Source organism: Telmatherina bonti (assembly GCF_933228915.1).
Source record: "Telmatherina bonti genome assembly, chromosome: 2".
Taxonomy (NCBI): Eukaryota; Metazoa; Chordata; class Actinopteri; order Atheriniformes; family Telmatherinidae; genus Telmatherina; species Telmatherina bonti.
In genome coordinates, this window is record NC_136620.1 from 32,670,241 (window position 1) to 32,687,211 (window position 16,971).

The 16,971-nt window shown below is 37.2% G+C and overlaps 2 protein-coding genes across 5 annotated transcripts; one reads left to right on the forward strand and one right to left on the reverse strand.

The window, feature by feature from the left end:
• Positions 1-489: 489 nt before the first annotated feature.
• On the forward strand, positions 490-4,777 carry prrt4a (proline rich transmembrane protein 4a; the record flags this gene model as incomplete). The annotated part of the gene is made up of 2 exons (XM_079257821.1): positions 490-757; positions 2,667-4,777. 2 exons carry the CDS (start codon positions 490-492, stop codon positions 4,775-4,777), a joined length of 2,379 nt encoding a protein of 792 aa, XP_079113947.1.
• A 3,401-nt stretch (positions 4,778-8,178) lies between these two features.
• impdh1a (IMP (inosine 5'-monophosphate) dehydrogenase 1a) lies at positions 8,179-16,548 on the reverse strand (the record flags this gene model as incomplete). Of its 4 annotated transcripts, XM_079250234.1 has the most annotated exons (16): positions 8,179-8,282; positions 8,788-8,804; positions 9,036-9,119; positions 9,214-9,357; positions 9,441-9,582; positions 9,766-9,909; positions 10,095-10,190; positions 10,309-10,399; positions 10,936-11,135; positions 11,236-11,323; positions 11,436-11,642; positions 12,205-12,279; positions 12,420-12,521; positions 13,361-13,409; positions 15,588-15,686; positions 16,307-16,548. In XM_079250234.1, the coding sequence occupies 16 exons, from the start codon at positions 16,537-16,539 to the stop codon at positions 8,179-8,181; spliced, it is 1,875 nt and encodes a 624-aa protein (XP_079106360.1). The 4 variants fall into 4 exon arrangements, with proteins under 4 accessions (XP_079106360.1, XP_079106357.1, XP_079106359.1 ...); XM_079250231.1 differs by lacking the exons at positions 8,179-8,282; positions 8,788-8,804; positions 16,307-16,548 and having other exon boundaries at positions 9,032-9,119; positions 12,220-12,279; positions 15,588-15,685; XM_079250233.1 differs by lacking the exons at positions 8,179-8,282; positions 8,788-8,804; positions 12,205-12,279; positions 16,307-16,548 and having other exon boundaries at positions 9,032-9,119; positions 15,588-15,685.
• Positions 16,549-16,971: the final 423 nt, after the last annotated feature.

Genomic DNA, 16,971 nt, shown 5'->3' on the forward strand with positions numbered 1-16,971 from the left:
AAGCAAGAACAGACAGAATAAATGCAGCAGCTATTTTTCTTTATGTACCGGCGTATTTATGGATTTTTGTGTTGTAATATTGAAAGAAGACTTTCTGGGATGAATGTCATAACTATTATCCACTGGATCCTTGTAATTCTTAGAGTATGTACATGTTCGTACTCACTCTTCATGCTGGAATTTAAATTGTTCTCTACAAACGTCAAATGAAACACATTATTTGCACTTATGCTGTCCTGTAAATCATATATTCCTAAATTTTTCTCCAGGTGTCACAAATGAGATTGCTGGAAACTGGATATTTGTGACCTATCGAACATGTGACCAGACAAAAAAACTCAACTCCAAGTGACTTTTCTTTCAAGTTTCCCCACCCACATCATGGTCTTGCAGAGGAGTGTCTATCTTCTTCTCCCCCTCTCCTTGTCTCACTTTCTTTATGTCATAGCTTTAACTGGAGAAGATGCCAAAGAAATGCAGCAGACAGACATGGACGAACCAGTGCAGTTTCTCTCACAGCCCTTACATAAACCACATGGATCTGGTTCAGCACAGACTAATCCCATATTTGGATCTGAGAATGTTGACTTCCTGAGTCAGCCTTTGACCTGGCCTTCGTCGTCATCTGAGGATTCAGACAGACAAGGAGTGATTGGTGAATACGGGGATTTGCCAGAGAGCACTGACAGGTCTCCTTTGCACCCTAATGACATGGAATTTATTGCCAGATTCACAGACAGTATCACCTCCAAGGAGAGTATGAAAACAATTATGCCTTCATTAGGAAGTAAATCACAAAAACCTACTCATAAACAAACATCCAATTATCAGTCAACTGAGAAGACCGCTGATTCTATATTGTATCACACACAGAGCAAAGAGAGTGAGCCAACATTCAGAACACTGCAGAATGAGGTGACTCATAGTCTTTTACCTTTTCTTCTGTCTGGATCACTCACATCACGCAAACCTGAGAGGAATTCAACTTCATTCCTGTTTGCTGGATCTGGGGAAAATCCTGAATACCCCACGCCACCAAATGACAGAGACAACTGGGGAAGGACTGGGGATATTACTGTCTCTGCACAGGGGAAACATGATGCTACAGATCATAATTTACACAAAGGAACAATCAGCACACAGACAGCCAGTGGTAAGAGTCCTTTCCTGAGTTAATTGTAATGTATTTAAGAGCATCTTTCATTTAACTCAATTTGATGAAAATCAGCGTTAACAGTTCCCATTACCAGCATTGTTGTTAACAAAAGAGGTGTCAAAAAATTCCACCCATAGCCTCAAAAGACAAAGTTTTGCTCCACTGCAGTGTTTGCGATATGTATTCTGCTGGCAGATAGAGTTGCTTTATATTCACAGAAGGGTTTGCATTGCCTCACTCCACAAAGCTTTTCTTCTCTTCAGAAATCTCTCCCTAATTGCCTCTTTCCCTGTCTTGCTTTCATTCTTTTTTTTTTTTTTTTAAATCCAAGATTACCCATTTAATCTTCCTCACCCTGGAGACATTTAATTTATACTGCAGACATTGTCCCATCTCCAAAGGTTACAGGATAATATGCTGCACACATGCAGGCACAATATCTATTATACACACTCACAGTAGCATTCACTTGGCAAAGTAATGTGTTATCAAACATGGGGGGAGTATACTTTGAAAGAAGGGGATACAAAAGAATCTTTTTTTTTCTCTTTGTACATGTCATTTTGTACACTTGTCAGTACCTTTGTTATAGTATTTGCTGAGTAACAAAAACAAACAAAAAAAAAGTAACAATGCAAACTGTACATCAACATTTTTAGACAAGATCATGCTTGCCAACTCCATATTGACACAATAGTTTCCCTGCTGACTGTCGTCTGGAAATAGGACATATTCCATTTTTAACCAGTAGGTTGCCTGATTTCCACTGCTGCCAGCACTGCGCATGAGCATGAATCTAGAGTGAAGTGCTTACATTTTTCTCTGTTTATACAATCACACTCAGTTATAGATAGCTGAGTATAGTTGCAGCTTCTTATGGATAGCATAACAATTCTTGACCATGCTTGATAGCTGCCACAGAAAAGAAACACAGCAATGAGATCAATACTGGCTAATCAACACATATATCTCTTTCTCACGTATGTTCACATGAACACATATACACACAACAAGCGCTTGCTCCCACTCTCTCTGTGACCCACTTAAAGCTTCCCAGTTCCAAGCCAGCTCTGTTTTATTATGGATTAACTCTACACACAGCATAGCCCATCGTGCTCTCATTTCCTGAATAGAAACTGGATATAATTTACTTTGGCCTTAATTAATTGCTGAAGCTGTAATGTTTATTTCACAGCTAAAATAAATGAGTAATTGTTTAGATCAGTTGTTAATAACATGGGGTAAACTAAATAAGAATGCACATATATAAAATGAGGTTTTACCTGTGGAAACGGCAATGCTGTGATCATACTAACAGTTATATCATGGTGATTTTCTGTGAGTAACATTCATGTTGTGGTTGTCTTTGTATTCACATTTACAAACTAAAAAGTTTAAGTTATGGAGTATGTTATGTTGACATTGAAGTTTTTTTTTAACTTTCCATTTTAGCTGACACAATAAATTATAAGCAGAGTATGTTTTATTAAATCATCTATTTATCTTCCAGATGACTCCAGAAGACAAAACCTTCACGTTTCAAAGGACACTGGTACAGTCATGCTTGGCAGTAACATGGACATATCCACCACACCATGCAAAGCATCAGAAGAGCCCTGGACTCCAAACTACCCAGATGATTTCACACCCAGCGAGTCCTTAGGCCCTCCTCTCGCTCCCAACCTTGCACTGTTGGTTCCTCTGTATTCAGACTGGAACTCTGCTCTTGCTACATGGGGATTTGCATGGGAAGCACACATATATGGCCTGGGATCCATCTTCGCTCTGTTTGGTCTGATCTCTGTGGTATGCCTGTTAGGCTTGCCCCTGCGGTGTCCCCCTGGAAGCCCCTATTTCACTATGCTACACTTCTTCATTCTGGTATTTGTAGGGATTGAAGCTTTTTGTTTGCTGTATGATGCTTACAGCTCCCAAGATCATATCCCCCCCTTGATAGCGCTGCTGCTCTCTGAACTGACATTGCCTTGTTTGATATCTGCTTTCTCCCTGGCCTTTCTCATTCTTTCTTTGCGCTCTCGCAAGTATTTTTCACTCCCATTTGCTATGTCTACTTCATGTGTGGCCTTGCCCAAGCCTTGTCTGTTGCTATGCATGTCTTTGTTGCATTTTACAATCTCATTAGGGTGTGTTGGGCTCCTTTATCTCCTTCATAACCTTCCCACTGTTATCTTGCTACTACCTCAGGGTGTGTTTGTCTGCTCTACCATCTTTCTGTCATGTTCTTACCTCATCTTCTACTGTTTGACGCAAATAAACACCAAACACATTTACAGGCTGAATGACAATGGAGAAAGTGGAGGCTCTCCTGAAGTGATGCGACCTGCACTTTGCCCCTTTTCCAAAGCAGAGGATTGGCACAGAGCAGCAGGAGCTGGAATAGGAACTTCCTTGTGCCTGTTAGGATGTGGGAGTCTTCAGCTTTATGGGATCCTGCATGCACTTGGTTTTGGTGGGGTTGATGGTTATGGCTTTCGTGCCTGGCCCTGGTGGGGCTACCAGATAGGCTGTAGACTCTGTGAAGTGGGTGTGTGTTTGGGTTTATCTATCATTGGAACACATCCACTATTATGTCGCAACAGCTCCTCTGTCAAAAACTTAACTAATCCTCGACCAGGATCTTGGTCCCGTCTGTCCTGCAGCTCCCCCGTACGTGTGCTCACCCTGCCCTCTCAGGATGGAGTTAATTCTCCCGTCTTCTCCTCTCATGAGTCCTGGTCCCAGAGTAAGCAGGAAAAGTTGGTGGTCTGTGATGTTGCTCCTAACAGGCAGTCAGAGTCTCTTCCTCTTTGTTCAATGGTGGATCCTTCAACAAATGGAGTGGACCATTTCCACAAACAAAGCCAAACCCAGATTCAGCGACCTCTACCTACACCTCCAAGCCCACCACACAAAACTAAAGACATTGTTGAGCCTCAGCCATCATCACTGGATAGTTTAGGTGATGAGACTGACTCCACTGGGGATCTGCGGCCCCCATCGCCTATAGACTTGTCCCGTAGTATTGACCAAGCTCTATTCAGTGAATCACTATTCTCTCACAGCATCTTTGGTCTACCAAGACTCTTCCATACTTCCTCAAGTGTTTCACTGAGCTCTCCTAGCCAAGGTACATCAAAGCAAGGGCCATGCACTGTGGGAGATACCCTATACCGAACCTCGTCTTGTGGAAACGTGGATCAAGATAATCCCCATTCCAACTCTAAAGGTTCTCAACCACTCAGCAGTTTGACATCTCACAACAAACCACCATTACAAACAGAGCAATGGGATTGGAAAGGAAGCATTACTGGCTCAACTCAGGGTTTGTGTAGCCACCCTAAAGGAACAGGAAAGGTGCGTTCACATTCCTGGGCCAACCGGGGTCAACACTTTGCTCAAAGCAGCCTCCCACGAGCAATCCCCCACCTGTCTTACAACAAGCGTTACCGAACCTTGAGCTTGGCCTCCCAGGACAGTCAAGCCTCTGGCCGATTAGCGGGGACTAAACAGCTGAGTGAAAGCAAACAGCTGGAATGGGATCTGGCTGTTCAAGCAGAGTTTGTCAGTGTGTGCAGACAAATTGATGCACTAAGTGTTTGCAGTGATACCATTGAATTGTAATTTTATTGTCATAAAATCCCAGCTACTGCAGCCTACATTGTCTTACACAGTTTAATCCAATTAGGCTAGAAGGTGTGAAACTTTAAATCACAACAAAAATATACAAGTTAATTACTTACCTCAGCTAATTAAATGTGAATAGATATTATTGATTCAATAAGTAAATCAAAGAATTTCTGTAAATAATGTTTATATTGTATGAACCCAAAACCAGTTTTTCACATCCTTCCTCATTGTTACATGATGCTTGATTCATAGGCCCAGAGTTAAATTTTGGTGCGACTTTAGCCTTTTTTCCTGACTTGAGCATTGTTGTTAAGCATTTTTAGAAGGTGAAAATTTGAGACATGAGAACAAATGTAAAAGAAGAATGAACCCAAAAGTTTTTTTTTATCCAACTGCATTTCCTTAGTGTAGGAATTTATTTTATTTTCATTTCAGGCGTGCAACACATTAAAAAAGAAATAGATAAAAATAAAAAAATAAATAATTAATAAATGGGCACAATAAAGCTTTTACCGCCGTGTGTTGCCCAATCCTTTAAAATATGATCTTGTACGGATACCAGTTAATGAAATGTTTCAGTTATTATTTTCTCAGATTCTTGTTGCCGAGAACAATGCAGAGTCATTGTACTCCACAAATTTTCTACAGTCATGTGTTTGCACTGAGTGCAAAATGTGGTTTAATGTTGTTGATAAATGCATGGATGTGCCTGTAGAATAAGTTGCCTTTATCCCAAAGGCAGCTTTAGTTGTCAGCACAGCAGAGGTGGGAATTGGTTTTGGAAAGAGCTTTGATACAACCCTGTTAAGTCACAGAACCAGTCTTTTTGACTTGTTGCTGCACGATAACTTTTTATTTTTATTTTTTGCTTTGGCCTGAAGCATGAGGGCACCTCTTAAAGGAAAATTATATGTCCTGATTGGTCCAACCCAGACTATTTAGAGCCCAGAGATGTGATGCTGCCTCTCACTCTTTAAGTAGCAGTTGTGAAAGTAATTTCATACTATACTGTGTAACCAAGGTCTGCCAAAGTGATGGCTTGCTAATGGGAATAGCTTGGCTACTGATGAATTAAGTTCTGGATACAGAGCCTGAAGATCACAGTTGTCCAGCTTAGGTTTGCATCATTACCATTTGCTCACTGGACATCCCCAGACTTCTTGCACTGTATAATATTATGCTTTCAAAAGAGACAAACATGCAAGTCTCTTCAAGTCTTTACTTTGAGTAGGATTGTTGTTAAAGTTAGACTTTTTTTCCACTTTTATTAGCAAACTGAAGATTCATGGTAAGTATTTGCTCCTTGAAGATTCAGGCTGCTTTGCAACCAAATTTTGATCAGTCACCTGTTGACATCACCTGTCTGAAATAATTTCAATATAATCTAATTATTTTGTTTATGATGATTTGATGTGCTGCAAACCTAACATAAAAATAAGAATATTTTTTATTAGTTTTTTTTTTTTCTTTTTTTTTATGCAATTCTATTTTCATTTTTTTAAAGATTGCAATTAGCCTATCTAGTTTGGTGTGCAGGGCACAGTCTTTCACATTAGCTCCAAGCTTTTCATATGTCCTATAATTTTGTTTGTTTCTTTTTACTTTGTCAGCTTTCACAGAGCTTAGTTTTATGGTTCATGATAGCATCTTTTTCAAACACTTTGTAAAAGGCGTGTGATTGTAAAATGTCATGATAAAAAATAATGAAATGTTAAATTATTTGAAATCTTTGATGCTTGCATTAAAGCTTCTCTTCTTTTCATATAAGAATTTTTTTATGCTGTGAGATAGATTTTTTGACTCTGACATCATGAATTACCTGTTATTGGCTTGAGCAAGGTAACTGGACTCCAATGGCAAAGGCAACTTATTAGGTTGTACATATTTTTTTACTATTAAGAGAGAGAAATAAATAATTGAAATGAATGAAACTGTTGTAAACGATTGGATCCAGCACATATATTAGGCCTCAGCAATTTATTTAACAATATGAAAGTTCCTGCATGACAGAAGTCATGGTAGGGTTAGAAAGTTTTACTTTTTCTTTAATGCAGTTTGTTCTGTTTGTTTTAATTTTTTTTTTTTTTAACATAGGTTGATGTATTTTTAAAAAGCAACAGAAAATTAAAAAAGAAACACTGAAGCAACCTGTTGTACATTTGTAACTAGTGGTTGTCACAAATAAAAAGGAAACAGAAAACAAAGCTACTTCCACTAAAGTGTCCCAAAACCTTTACTTCTTTTCTTTCTAGATGTAAAATGAAAATGTAACACAAATTCTTCTCAAAATGCTTTTTATTCTCCAACTATTTGGCATTCATATAATTCTGTCTTTAGAATGCAAGACAGAAGACGAGGATTGTCCTATTTGTTTAGTCATGACCTTCAGGTGACCAATGAGGAAGAAATTTTCTGTCAGCCACAAAGGCCCATTAAGTTGAATTATACCAAATTATTGCCAAACATCAGTTCTTTACCATTGATGGAAATATTTTGAGTATCTCACAGTGCACATTTTTAAACTAATGTAAAAACTTCAAAACACTGAAGTGATGGCCCAAAGAGGTAAAAAATTAAGATGGTGAGCTGGTTTCTCTGTTTTGTTTTTCTTTTTACCGGAGTTATTGTTTCACCATAAGTGTATTTTGGGGACTCACTGAAAAATAATAAGTTTGATAAAAAAGAATAATTATAATCTATTTTATGTATTATAATAGGATTTTTGACATTTTTCACAATAAATTAAGTCCCAGTAGATAAAACCATGATGTTTTTTTCAGCTATAACATAATAATAAAACTTAGGCTGATGTTTGACCGTTGTAGATGATCTCTGGACACAGAAAAATACTTTTTTAATTCAGTATTTTCTAATTCAAACGTTCAACATAACGACAATAAAAGCTCAGGCTGCACATGACTGCCACTTATTTCAAAAGTGCTAATGCTAAACTTTGGTTCTTGTCTGAAAATTGAAAAAGAAGGGAGCGTTTACGTGATTTCTACCCAAAATGAACATTGGAATATTGAGCTGCATGTTGACAAAACATGTTTTGACTTTACTGGTGCATTTTAGGTTCTCTTAAGGTATTTAGAAACATGTGTTTGCTGACTGAAAGTGGCTAGCATGATACAGATACAAACAAAAACATAAACATCTTAACATTGGCTAGTGTAAGACAGAGACCAAAGGAGTTCATGTGCTCAAATATCTGCTGAACTGACCATCTTCTGTGACCCAGCCTTTTGACTTGGTCATCTTTGGCTCAATCAGCTGAAAAAGCTGATTTTCTTTATCTTTGGAGAAAAAAGATTTGACATTTCTGAAGAAATGAGGATGTCATACAAGTTTTTAGATCGTAGCTGTGGATGCAACAGCAGGTTCGGGCCAGTTGATCACATTCGCCCGTTGCATCTGTTCAAAGCAGCGGGGGATGGGACGTTAGGTCCTGATCGTGTGTTTCCTTTTCCTCCAGCCTCATTGCAGCCACTCCTCATAACTAGATTTTTAATAATAAAGAAATAAAGAAAGAAAATTATACATATCTATCAGACAGACAAACAGACAGACAGACAGATAGACAGATAGATAGACAGATAGATAGATAGATAGATAGATAGATAGATAGATAGATAGATAGATAGATAGATAGACAGACAGACAGACAGACAGATAGATAGATAGATAGATAGATAGATAGATAGATAGATAGATAGATAGATAGATAGATAGATAGATAGATAGACAGATAGATAGACAGATATATAGATAGATAGATAGATAGATAGATAGATAGATAGACAGACAGACAGACAGACAGATAGATAGATAGATAGATAGATAGATAGATAGATAGATAGATAGATAGATAGATAGATAGATAGATAGATAGATAGATAGATAGATAGATAGATAGACAGATAGATAGATAGATGGTTCACATGAACTACAGAAAGCTACAGAAAGTAGAGTATGGAAATGCAGAAGAACATGAATGTACTTACATGGCACAAAGGAATATCTGTGATTACACAAGTGGGAAAAGAAAAAGTAAAAAACATGAAAAAAAAAAAGTACATTTGTCAATGGTTCAGCAACAATCAAGTGTTAAATTAGGATAAAACAGGAAACACGAGATGGCAGACATACATTTCCATCAACCAAATATTGGACTTGTAAAGGGAAATAAAAAAACAAAACAAACTATATGGATGAGGAGAGGTTGTACAAGACGGTGAAAGACCAGACTTACGAGTGGAGACCATGAACTCCTCCCTCCATCTGAGCAGACATAGTTCGCTTCTCAAACTTCAACTCTCCTGAGTACATCATAGACCTAAAACCAACACACACTTGAAATAAAGTCTCTACAAAGCCCCCGCTTGGTAAATTCAGTTTAAATACAACAAAGTACACAATTTTACACTTACCTTAAAATGGACAAACTCTTGGCCCCTATATCCTGACAGCCATGTTGTATACCAGCAATAAGATAGGGAACAAACTTTTGGATTGAGCCTTTATCTTGTACTGATCCTGATACTCCTTGAGCCACCTTCACCTTATCTCCCTCACTGGATGATTTATGTACAGAAAGAGATGACCATTCTGCATCACATTTTTATAAAGCAAGGGAAGCTTGTGAAAGACACTATACCTAAAATAGCGTTTTTGACTGTTATTCTTCTCCATGGCGTCCAAAGAGCCCATTCCTCTGTACTTTTTCAGCCGCACTCCGTCTGAGAAAAAATATTCTCCCGGGGCCTCAGTGGTTGCAGCAAGTAAAGACCCCATCATCACTGAAAACATATGAATGGAAAAGGGAAGTGAATGCGGTGACTGCAACTTGTAGCATCACACGCCATAAAATGAATCAATCTTTTCCTCTTAAAATGTTTGTATGTGTTAAAAGTAACACACTCCATTGATTAATCAAATGAATGACCAAAATATCAGCAATTAAATTCGAAGACTTCCTCTACCTGTGGATGCTCCCAGAGCAAGAGCCTTTACCACATGCCCTACGGTTTGAATGCCTCCATCAGCAATTACTGGGACTCCAAAACGTCTGGCATACTCCGCAACCTTGTAGACAGATGTTCCTTGTGGCCGTCCACATGCCATTACTGAAGAACAAGTGCAAATCACAGTGACTAAAGTAAAATATTTCCAGTACAAACAGATAGAAACACCATGTTATCAAAGTTATCATACAGAAAGTCATTTTCTGTAAATCTGCTAGAGTAAGCATTGATGACTATATCCATGTGGCATTCACTTGGCATTCACAGTGCCACATGCTAACACGTACCCTCCTGGGTGATACAGATGGAGCCACATCCCATGCCAACCCTCAGAGCATCTACACCAGCATCTATGAGGTTTTTAGCCTGAGCAGCTGTCACCACTAGAGAGAGACAGAGGAACACAAAAGAGCTGGCTGAGGAAGGAAATGTTAAGACAAGATTTCTATGCAGGTCGGCAGTCAAAAGAAAGGATTTTCAAAAAATAATATATGGACTCACCATTTCCTCCAACCACTTGTAGGTCAGGATATTTCTGTTTAATAAAGTTTATCATGCTGATCTGATACACTGAGTTTCCTTGGGAGGAGTCCTGAAAACAAAGATGCTTTAAATGAAAGATGATGTATATGTCTATTCATATATATATATATATATATATATATATATATATATATATATATATATATATATATATAGATAAATATATATATATATATATATATAGAGAGAGAGAGAGAGAGAGAGAGAGAGAGAGAGAGAGAGAGAGAGACAGAGAGAGAGATGACATAAAATGACATAAAAATCTGTTCAATAGGATCTAAATCTAATAACTTTTATTTAACCAAGTAAAAACACAAACATACAGAAGTTCAGATATGCATACCCTGATTTGCTGAATCAGGCTATTTTTTGTTTTTAAACATGTAAAGCTGAGAACAGTCAAAGGTTTGCTGCTGAAATTCATAGCTGAAATCATGACAGCATTTGACAAAAAGATCTTTGTGATGATAAAATGTAAAGTTGTCACCACACCTATGGGTGAAGTGTCACAACTTTGTGACTTTTCTGTTGGGACCTGTGGTCAATAATTGACTGAAATCTTAATCATAAAGTATTAAAACGTACCAGGACGACCACATCCACCCCAGCTTGCACGAGGAGGTCCAGTCTGTATTTGTCATCTTCCCTGGTACCAATGGCAGCCCCACACAGCAGCTGTTTGTGCGAATCCTTGGAAGCCAGAGGATAATCTCTGTTCTTCTTTAAGTCAGTTCTAGCAATAATGGAAACCAGCTCATCATTGTCATTTACAATGGGGAGCTTACCTGGAAGAAGCAGATCGTAAAAATAGTGAAAGAGTAAAGCCAATATAGTGAATATGCTGATTTCTTGCTTCACAGTAGCATCTCTTTATAAACGATTTACCTTTTCTGCTACGTTGCAGTATATCATTTGCTTCTTTTAGTGTGACCCCAGCAGGTGCAACAACTAAGTCTTCCCTTTTTGTCATGGTCTGGATCAGAAAGTCAATGTTGCATGTCAGACATCATGCTTTTTGCAGCGTACTCTTGTTCATAAATACAAAAAAAATTTCTTGCAAAAGCATGCAATCCAGTCTCACCCACCTCTTCCAGACTTTTGTCGTGGTCCTTCTCAGACAAAAAGTCTATATCTCTGGAGGTGACTATGCCAACCAGCTTGCTGCCCATCTTTCCCGTCTCTGTCACTGGAATCCCTGAAAAACCATGACGAGTCTTGGCCTCAAACACATCCCCTACTGTGTGATGGGGACTCATTACCACTGGGTCGGTAATAAAACCCTGTTCAAATTTCTGCCAAAAACAAAAACACAAATATGAGTCATTCATAAAACTCCTGCTTTCAAACTTCCATCTCACTAACCCTTTCATTCATGAGAAAAGAAAGCAATATTTCTTTAAATACAGTAATTTACCTCTACAGACATATGCAATGATACTTTTTTTTTAAATTTATTATGATTTATGATTTATTTGAATGTATTCTATAAAAAATTGTATAAAATAATGTATAATCACAATTGTATTATGTAAATCTGCCATAAATTATAGATGTATCATTTTCTTTTCAGAGTTATCGAAAAGGCAAACTTGTGTAATTACATTATGTTTAAATACATTATAAATTAATTTATTCTCCAGTGAGTAAAAAACGTATTGGATGACTCACTAAGATCCACGGAAGGGGTTTATTTACAAAAACACCATCCTCATTCATGAATAAGTAAGAAAAAAGTTTGTAAGTAGTTGTCCACTATATGACCATGATGCATAAAAGGGTTCATGCCTCGTGTTTCAGTGTAAGATTTCTTTTTTAACGTATTGGAAAAAAAGGCTCTGATGGTTTCCATCTTACCTTGACTTTTCGCACCTCATTGGCCTGGAATTCAGCAGTACAATTATGATGAATTATTCCAATCCCACCCATCAGCTGAAAGCAACAAAATTGGAGAAAGGAAAAGGACAGAAAATCCCACAATAAACAGCATTGAAAGGTATATTATTCCCTGTCCTGTCCTTGCTAAGCAGATAATTATGATGCATGTGTCACCGTGCAATGTTTGTACTTACTGCCATGGCAATGGCCATGGATGATTCTGTGACCGTATCCATAGGAGATGAAATAAGAGGCGTCTTCAGGGTGATCTTTTTTGTCAGTGCAGAAGTTAGATCCTTTAAAACAGGATGCAGTTAAAAACAATATAGTCATCCAAAGACAGTGTGACCCCCTTAAAGCAGAATAATCAAGATAAGGGACATTACGCTGTGCCACAAAGCATATCACATGAAAAGATGGTAGTTGCAGCCTAAATTAAACATATTTTTAAAATGAAATATAAATTTGTCATTTTCCAAATTAATATGTTTGAAAGCCAGTTTTGACAAACTAAAGGCAGTCTTGCTGAATTTGCCTGCTGAGAGTGAAGTGACACTGAAGTGTGTTTGTTTTGAACACCTGCTATCCAGGAACTACGCGTGTGACTCTGGTATGAAATTAATTTAACGTCCCAGCAGAGCTTGAAAACAAAGCAAGACCAATAAAAAAAACCTTTTGCTCATGCACTGTTATTAAGGAACACAGCAAATATATATATATATATATATATATATATATATATATATATATATATATATATATATATATATATATATATATGTATATATATATATATATATATATATATATATATATATATATATATATATATATATATATAAATATTTAAATACATACATAAAATAATTTCTGCCAGAATCACACGCGTAGTTCCTGGAAAGCAGGTGTTCAAAACAAACACACTTCTGTGTCACTTCACACTCAGCAGGCAAATTCAGCGAGTTTGTCAGATGTAAAAGGTATTTAACAGAGCTTTCCATGATACCACTGACTTAAACTGGCACACAGAGAGAACATCATAGTTAGGTTCCCATCATAAATATCTGTCAGGAAAAGACTGTTAACACTACTGTGAGTGATGACACATCATGTCTTTTAGTGCAATAATACTCACCACTTCGTCAGAAGTGAAATCTATGAAACCAGGAAGGATTACGAAATCACTGAAAGCAAAGAGGAAATGTGGGGAGTAGACCATGATTTTTCATGAGAATTGTCAAGTATTGCTCATAAAATTATTCTCCAATGTCCATCAGCCCACCAACATATTTGTTTGACCAAAGTACAGTTTAAATCAGTGGTGTTCCAAAAATAAAGAAAGTATCTAAGAAAAACTCATTACAGAGAATTTCACATTTATGTGTGTTTAAGAGATGTTTAAGAGATGGTCTTTTATGTGATACTTTAACATGGCATTTAATACTGAAGTGGTACATTTATGAATAAACTGTTTATTCTAATTAAAGCTTTCAAGTTTCTTCTCTTGCTGTTAATACAAGAAAAAAAATGTGAAATTTAAATTAGCACCAAAGCAAACTATTACAGCAGCTCTTACTTTAACTTTTAAAACTAAAACCTAAAGAGATATTTGTTTATTGACTACACATTCCAAGTTTATCAAATATAATTTATAGCGATGTATCAGCCTATCGATCTTATAGGCATTAAAATGCAATATCGGAAGTTGATGTATCTGTTTTTACTTTCTTAATTCTATTCTATTTTATTCTACAGTTATTTACTGTAGCAGATGCTTTTATTCAAAGCCACTTACATACAAGAGTGAGAACAACACAAGCAAGAAATCAAACAGTAGAGGACATCAGAGATACAGTCGTCCTAAAAATTTATTCATACCCTCCCTTTAAATAAAGGGGAAAAAACAAGTGCCTGTGAAAAAAGCTGAAACTGACAAGACATAATAAATAAAAAATTTTATGAAAATCATCGTATTATTTTTTAATTCTGTTTCTTTTTTAAAAAGCAAACAAATAAAATAATATATGTTACATCACTCATAAAAATATTTGAACATTCATTTAGTGTTTCCACCACAGTCAGGCGTTTTCTGTTCCTCTAAGTCAGATTTCTGCACCTGTCGACAGGTATTTTCATCAGAAAATACTCTAATTTGTCCAGGACCGATTTGTTTGTTTAGTTGTATTTTTAAATAAACATCTTTTTATACAACTAAATTATAATTTAGCAAATTTTTAGTTGTTCCTTTTTTAGTTTCCAGTTATTTGAGTGACTAAATTAAACCTTTTCTTTAATAAAAGGGTATGATTACATTTGAGGATTGCTAAACAGCCTGCTGCGAGTCCAGTTGGATGTAGGTGCTGCCACATAGATTTTTTTTTTTTTCTTTTCCATGCCCTTTTCTCCCTGCAGTAGTCTGTTTGTTAAAATACAGAAACAATAAATCTCACAATTCTAGTTGCAAAGAACTGGGCTAGGTTCGGCTAAGTTCTCCAAATAGCAGAGTGCTCCTGAAAGAGCCGATGCTTCAGTTTGATGGACAAAGACTCTGAAAATTGAACAGAGTTGGCAGAGTTTGAACAGAATTAATTATAACTGTTCCACAAATATGCATATGTTATGTATGAAACTGTTCAATTATGTCTCCTCTAATGCAGAAGGACAAAATGTAAGTGATCTAATGTATAGTTTTTCAGATTTTTTCTTTCTTTGGTACAACTTGCTCCAAAAATATCAGTATCAGTTGATATTGGTATCAGAAATACCAAAAATATCAGTATCAGTTGATATTGGTATCAGAATTTAATAGTTGGACAAAATCAATAAATTGAATGTATTTCTAAGGAAAAAAATAAAGCCAATATCAAACATCCCTGAACATTTAGAAAGAGTACTGCATTATTTTTGGATTATTTGGCTGATAATTAAGGTGAAATTTTAAAGGGCAGCTCAGTTTATCTGAAAAAAGTGTAGAATAGTTGACAGTGAAGTGAAATAATCTGTCACCATTTCAACCCGTTGAAGTGCTCCGCGTTTATCCTCTGCTAACAGATAAACCCCACACATAGCCTCCATTAAGGAAACACCCATTAACACACTGATATGTGCTCACACAAACACACACAGGCGCACTGCTTTTAATGTCTGTGACACCACTCAGAATCCTTGAAAGTAGTATTACTCATGATAATCCTCCATATAAAACCAAAGCAGATCACTGTTATTAATAAACATTTAATGGAAGACATTGCATTAGTCTATTGGTTTCTGTGGATGCACATGCAGCAGTGGTGCACATGCTTCTGTCTGAGCATGACGGCATATACATAACAGTAAATGACTGTTTTATATTATTTTCTTACTTGTATGTCAGCCCATCACCAATAGCAAAAAGCTGTTGAGCAGTGAGTCCGTCTTCAGGAACGTAACCTGTGCCACCACTGATTAAGTAGTCAGCCATGCTGAAATATGAAAATACACACATACAGCTGAAAATGTGAACATCTGATTGTCAAATCTTAACTTAGAAATGGGACTCTTTTTACTTGTGACCCTTTTTTTTTACCACTTAAGACTGGATATAGCTTCAAATTTGAATGAATATTTTTGTTGTATGAATTTACTATTTTGCTCATTCTTATATATTTCTCTGTCCGTATCTTCTTCGATTTTCCACCAGAATCTTTAAATCAACAGCAACTGTACTGTGTACAAACACTGTGTTTGTTAGTAGCCTCTTATTAGTTGTGCAGATTATGAATGTTGTTTGTCTCTGTCTCGACCTCTGCTCAACCTTTGCTGCTGGCAGATCAGGAGAGTATACAGGAACTACTAACAAAAGGAGCATGTCCTTGTCAATGGAAACTCCTTCTATACACCTATGACGGCAGTACAGTAGGTAAGAGGATTTGGTTGGCTGCCCAGGTTGCCAATAAATGGGCTTGTAAAGCATGTAGCCATCACTACTAGAAAGTGAAAACATCTTGGCTGCTGCATGCGCTAGATGTTATTTTTAACATAATCACCCTTTCAGGCCATTTCCAATATTTGGAGAATGTGTTGAACTGACGTTGATACTGACCTCTCTGGTTCATAGCCAGCTTGAATACGTGTGGCACTGTATCGCTGGGCTGCAGTCTCATGCCCGTGTCCATGTGGCAGATGGGCATAGGCCACAAAGGGTTGAGGTTGCTCCCCATCTCTATTTGCAGCGCGAGGCCATGCTGGTTCCATGTCTCCTACAATCCTTCTGTAGTCGATCTGGTAACCGTCCCTCTCGCCATCTCCAAATCGGTCATAACCATGACCATCCATCTCAGTGAAATCCAGGACGCTTGACTCCTCAGCCTCCCTTCACCTCCTACACACACTCTTCAAGCGCTATGGAGTTCTTTCATACAGACAAATTGAATCACACCCTTGCACTCAAGTAAACAGTGACCTCAGCAGGTCTCGAGAGATGCTCACTTAATTTGCTGCTCTAAGCGCTCACAAACACAGGATGCTTTGAGCGCATGTTAGCACCTTTTGGATACACCTGACATGAAAGAAAGATTTTCTTGCCATCTGTTTTTGTTGTGCAGCAGTTGAAATTAAAAAAAAAAAAAGTTTGAAGGGGTATGCTTGCAGGTAAGGGTCCCCAGTATGATAAAAGAGCTAAACCAAAAGCAACAGAAGACCCTCAAACTGATGCTGTTTGTCCACAAAGGTCAAGTTCCAGTTTGACAGCACTCATCCTTGGAAGTC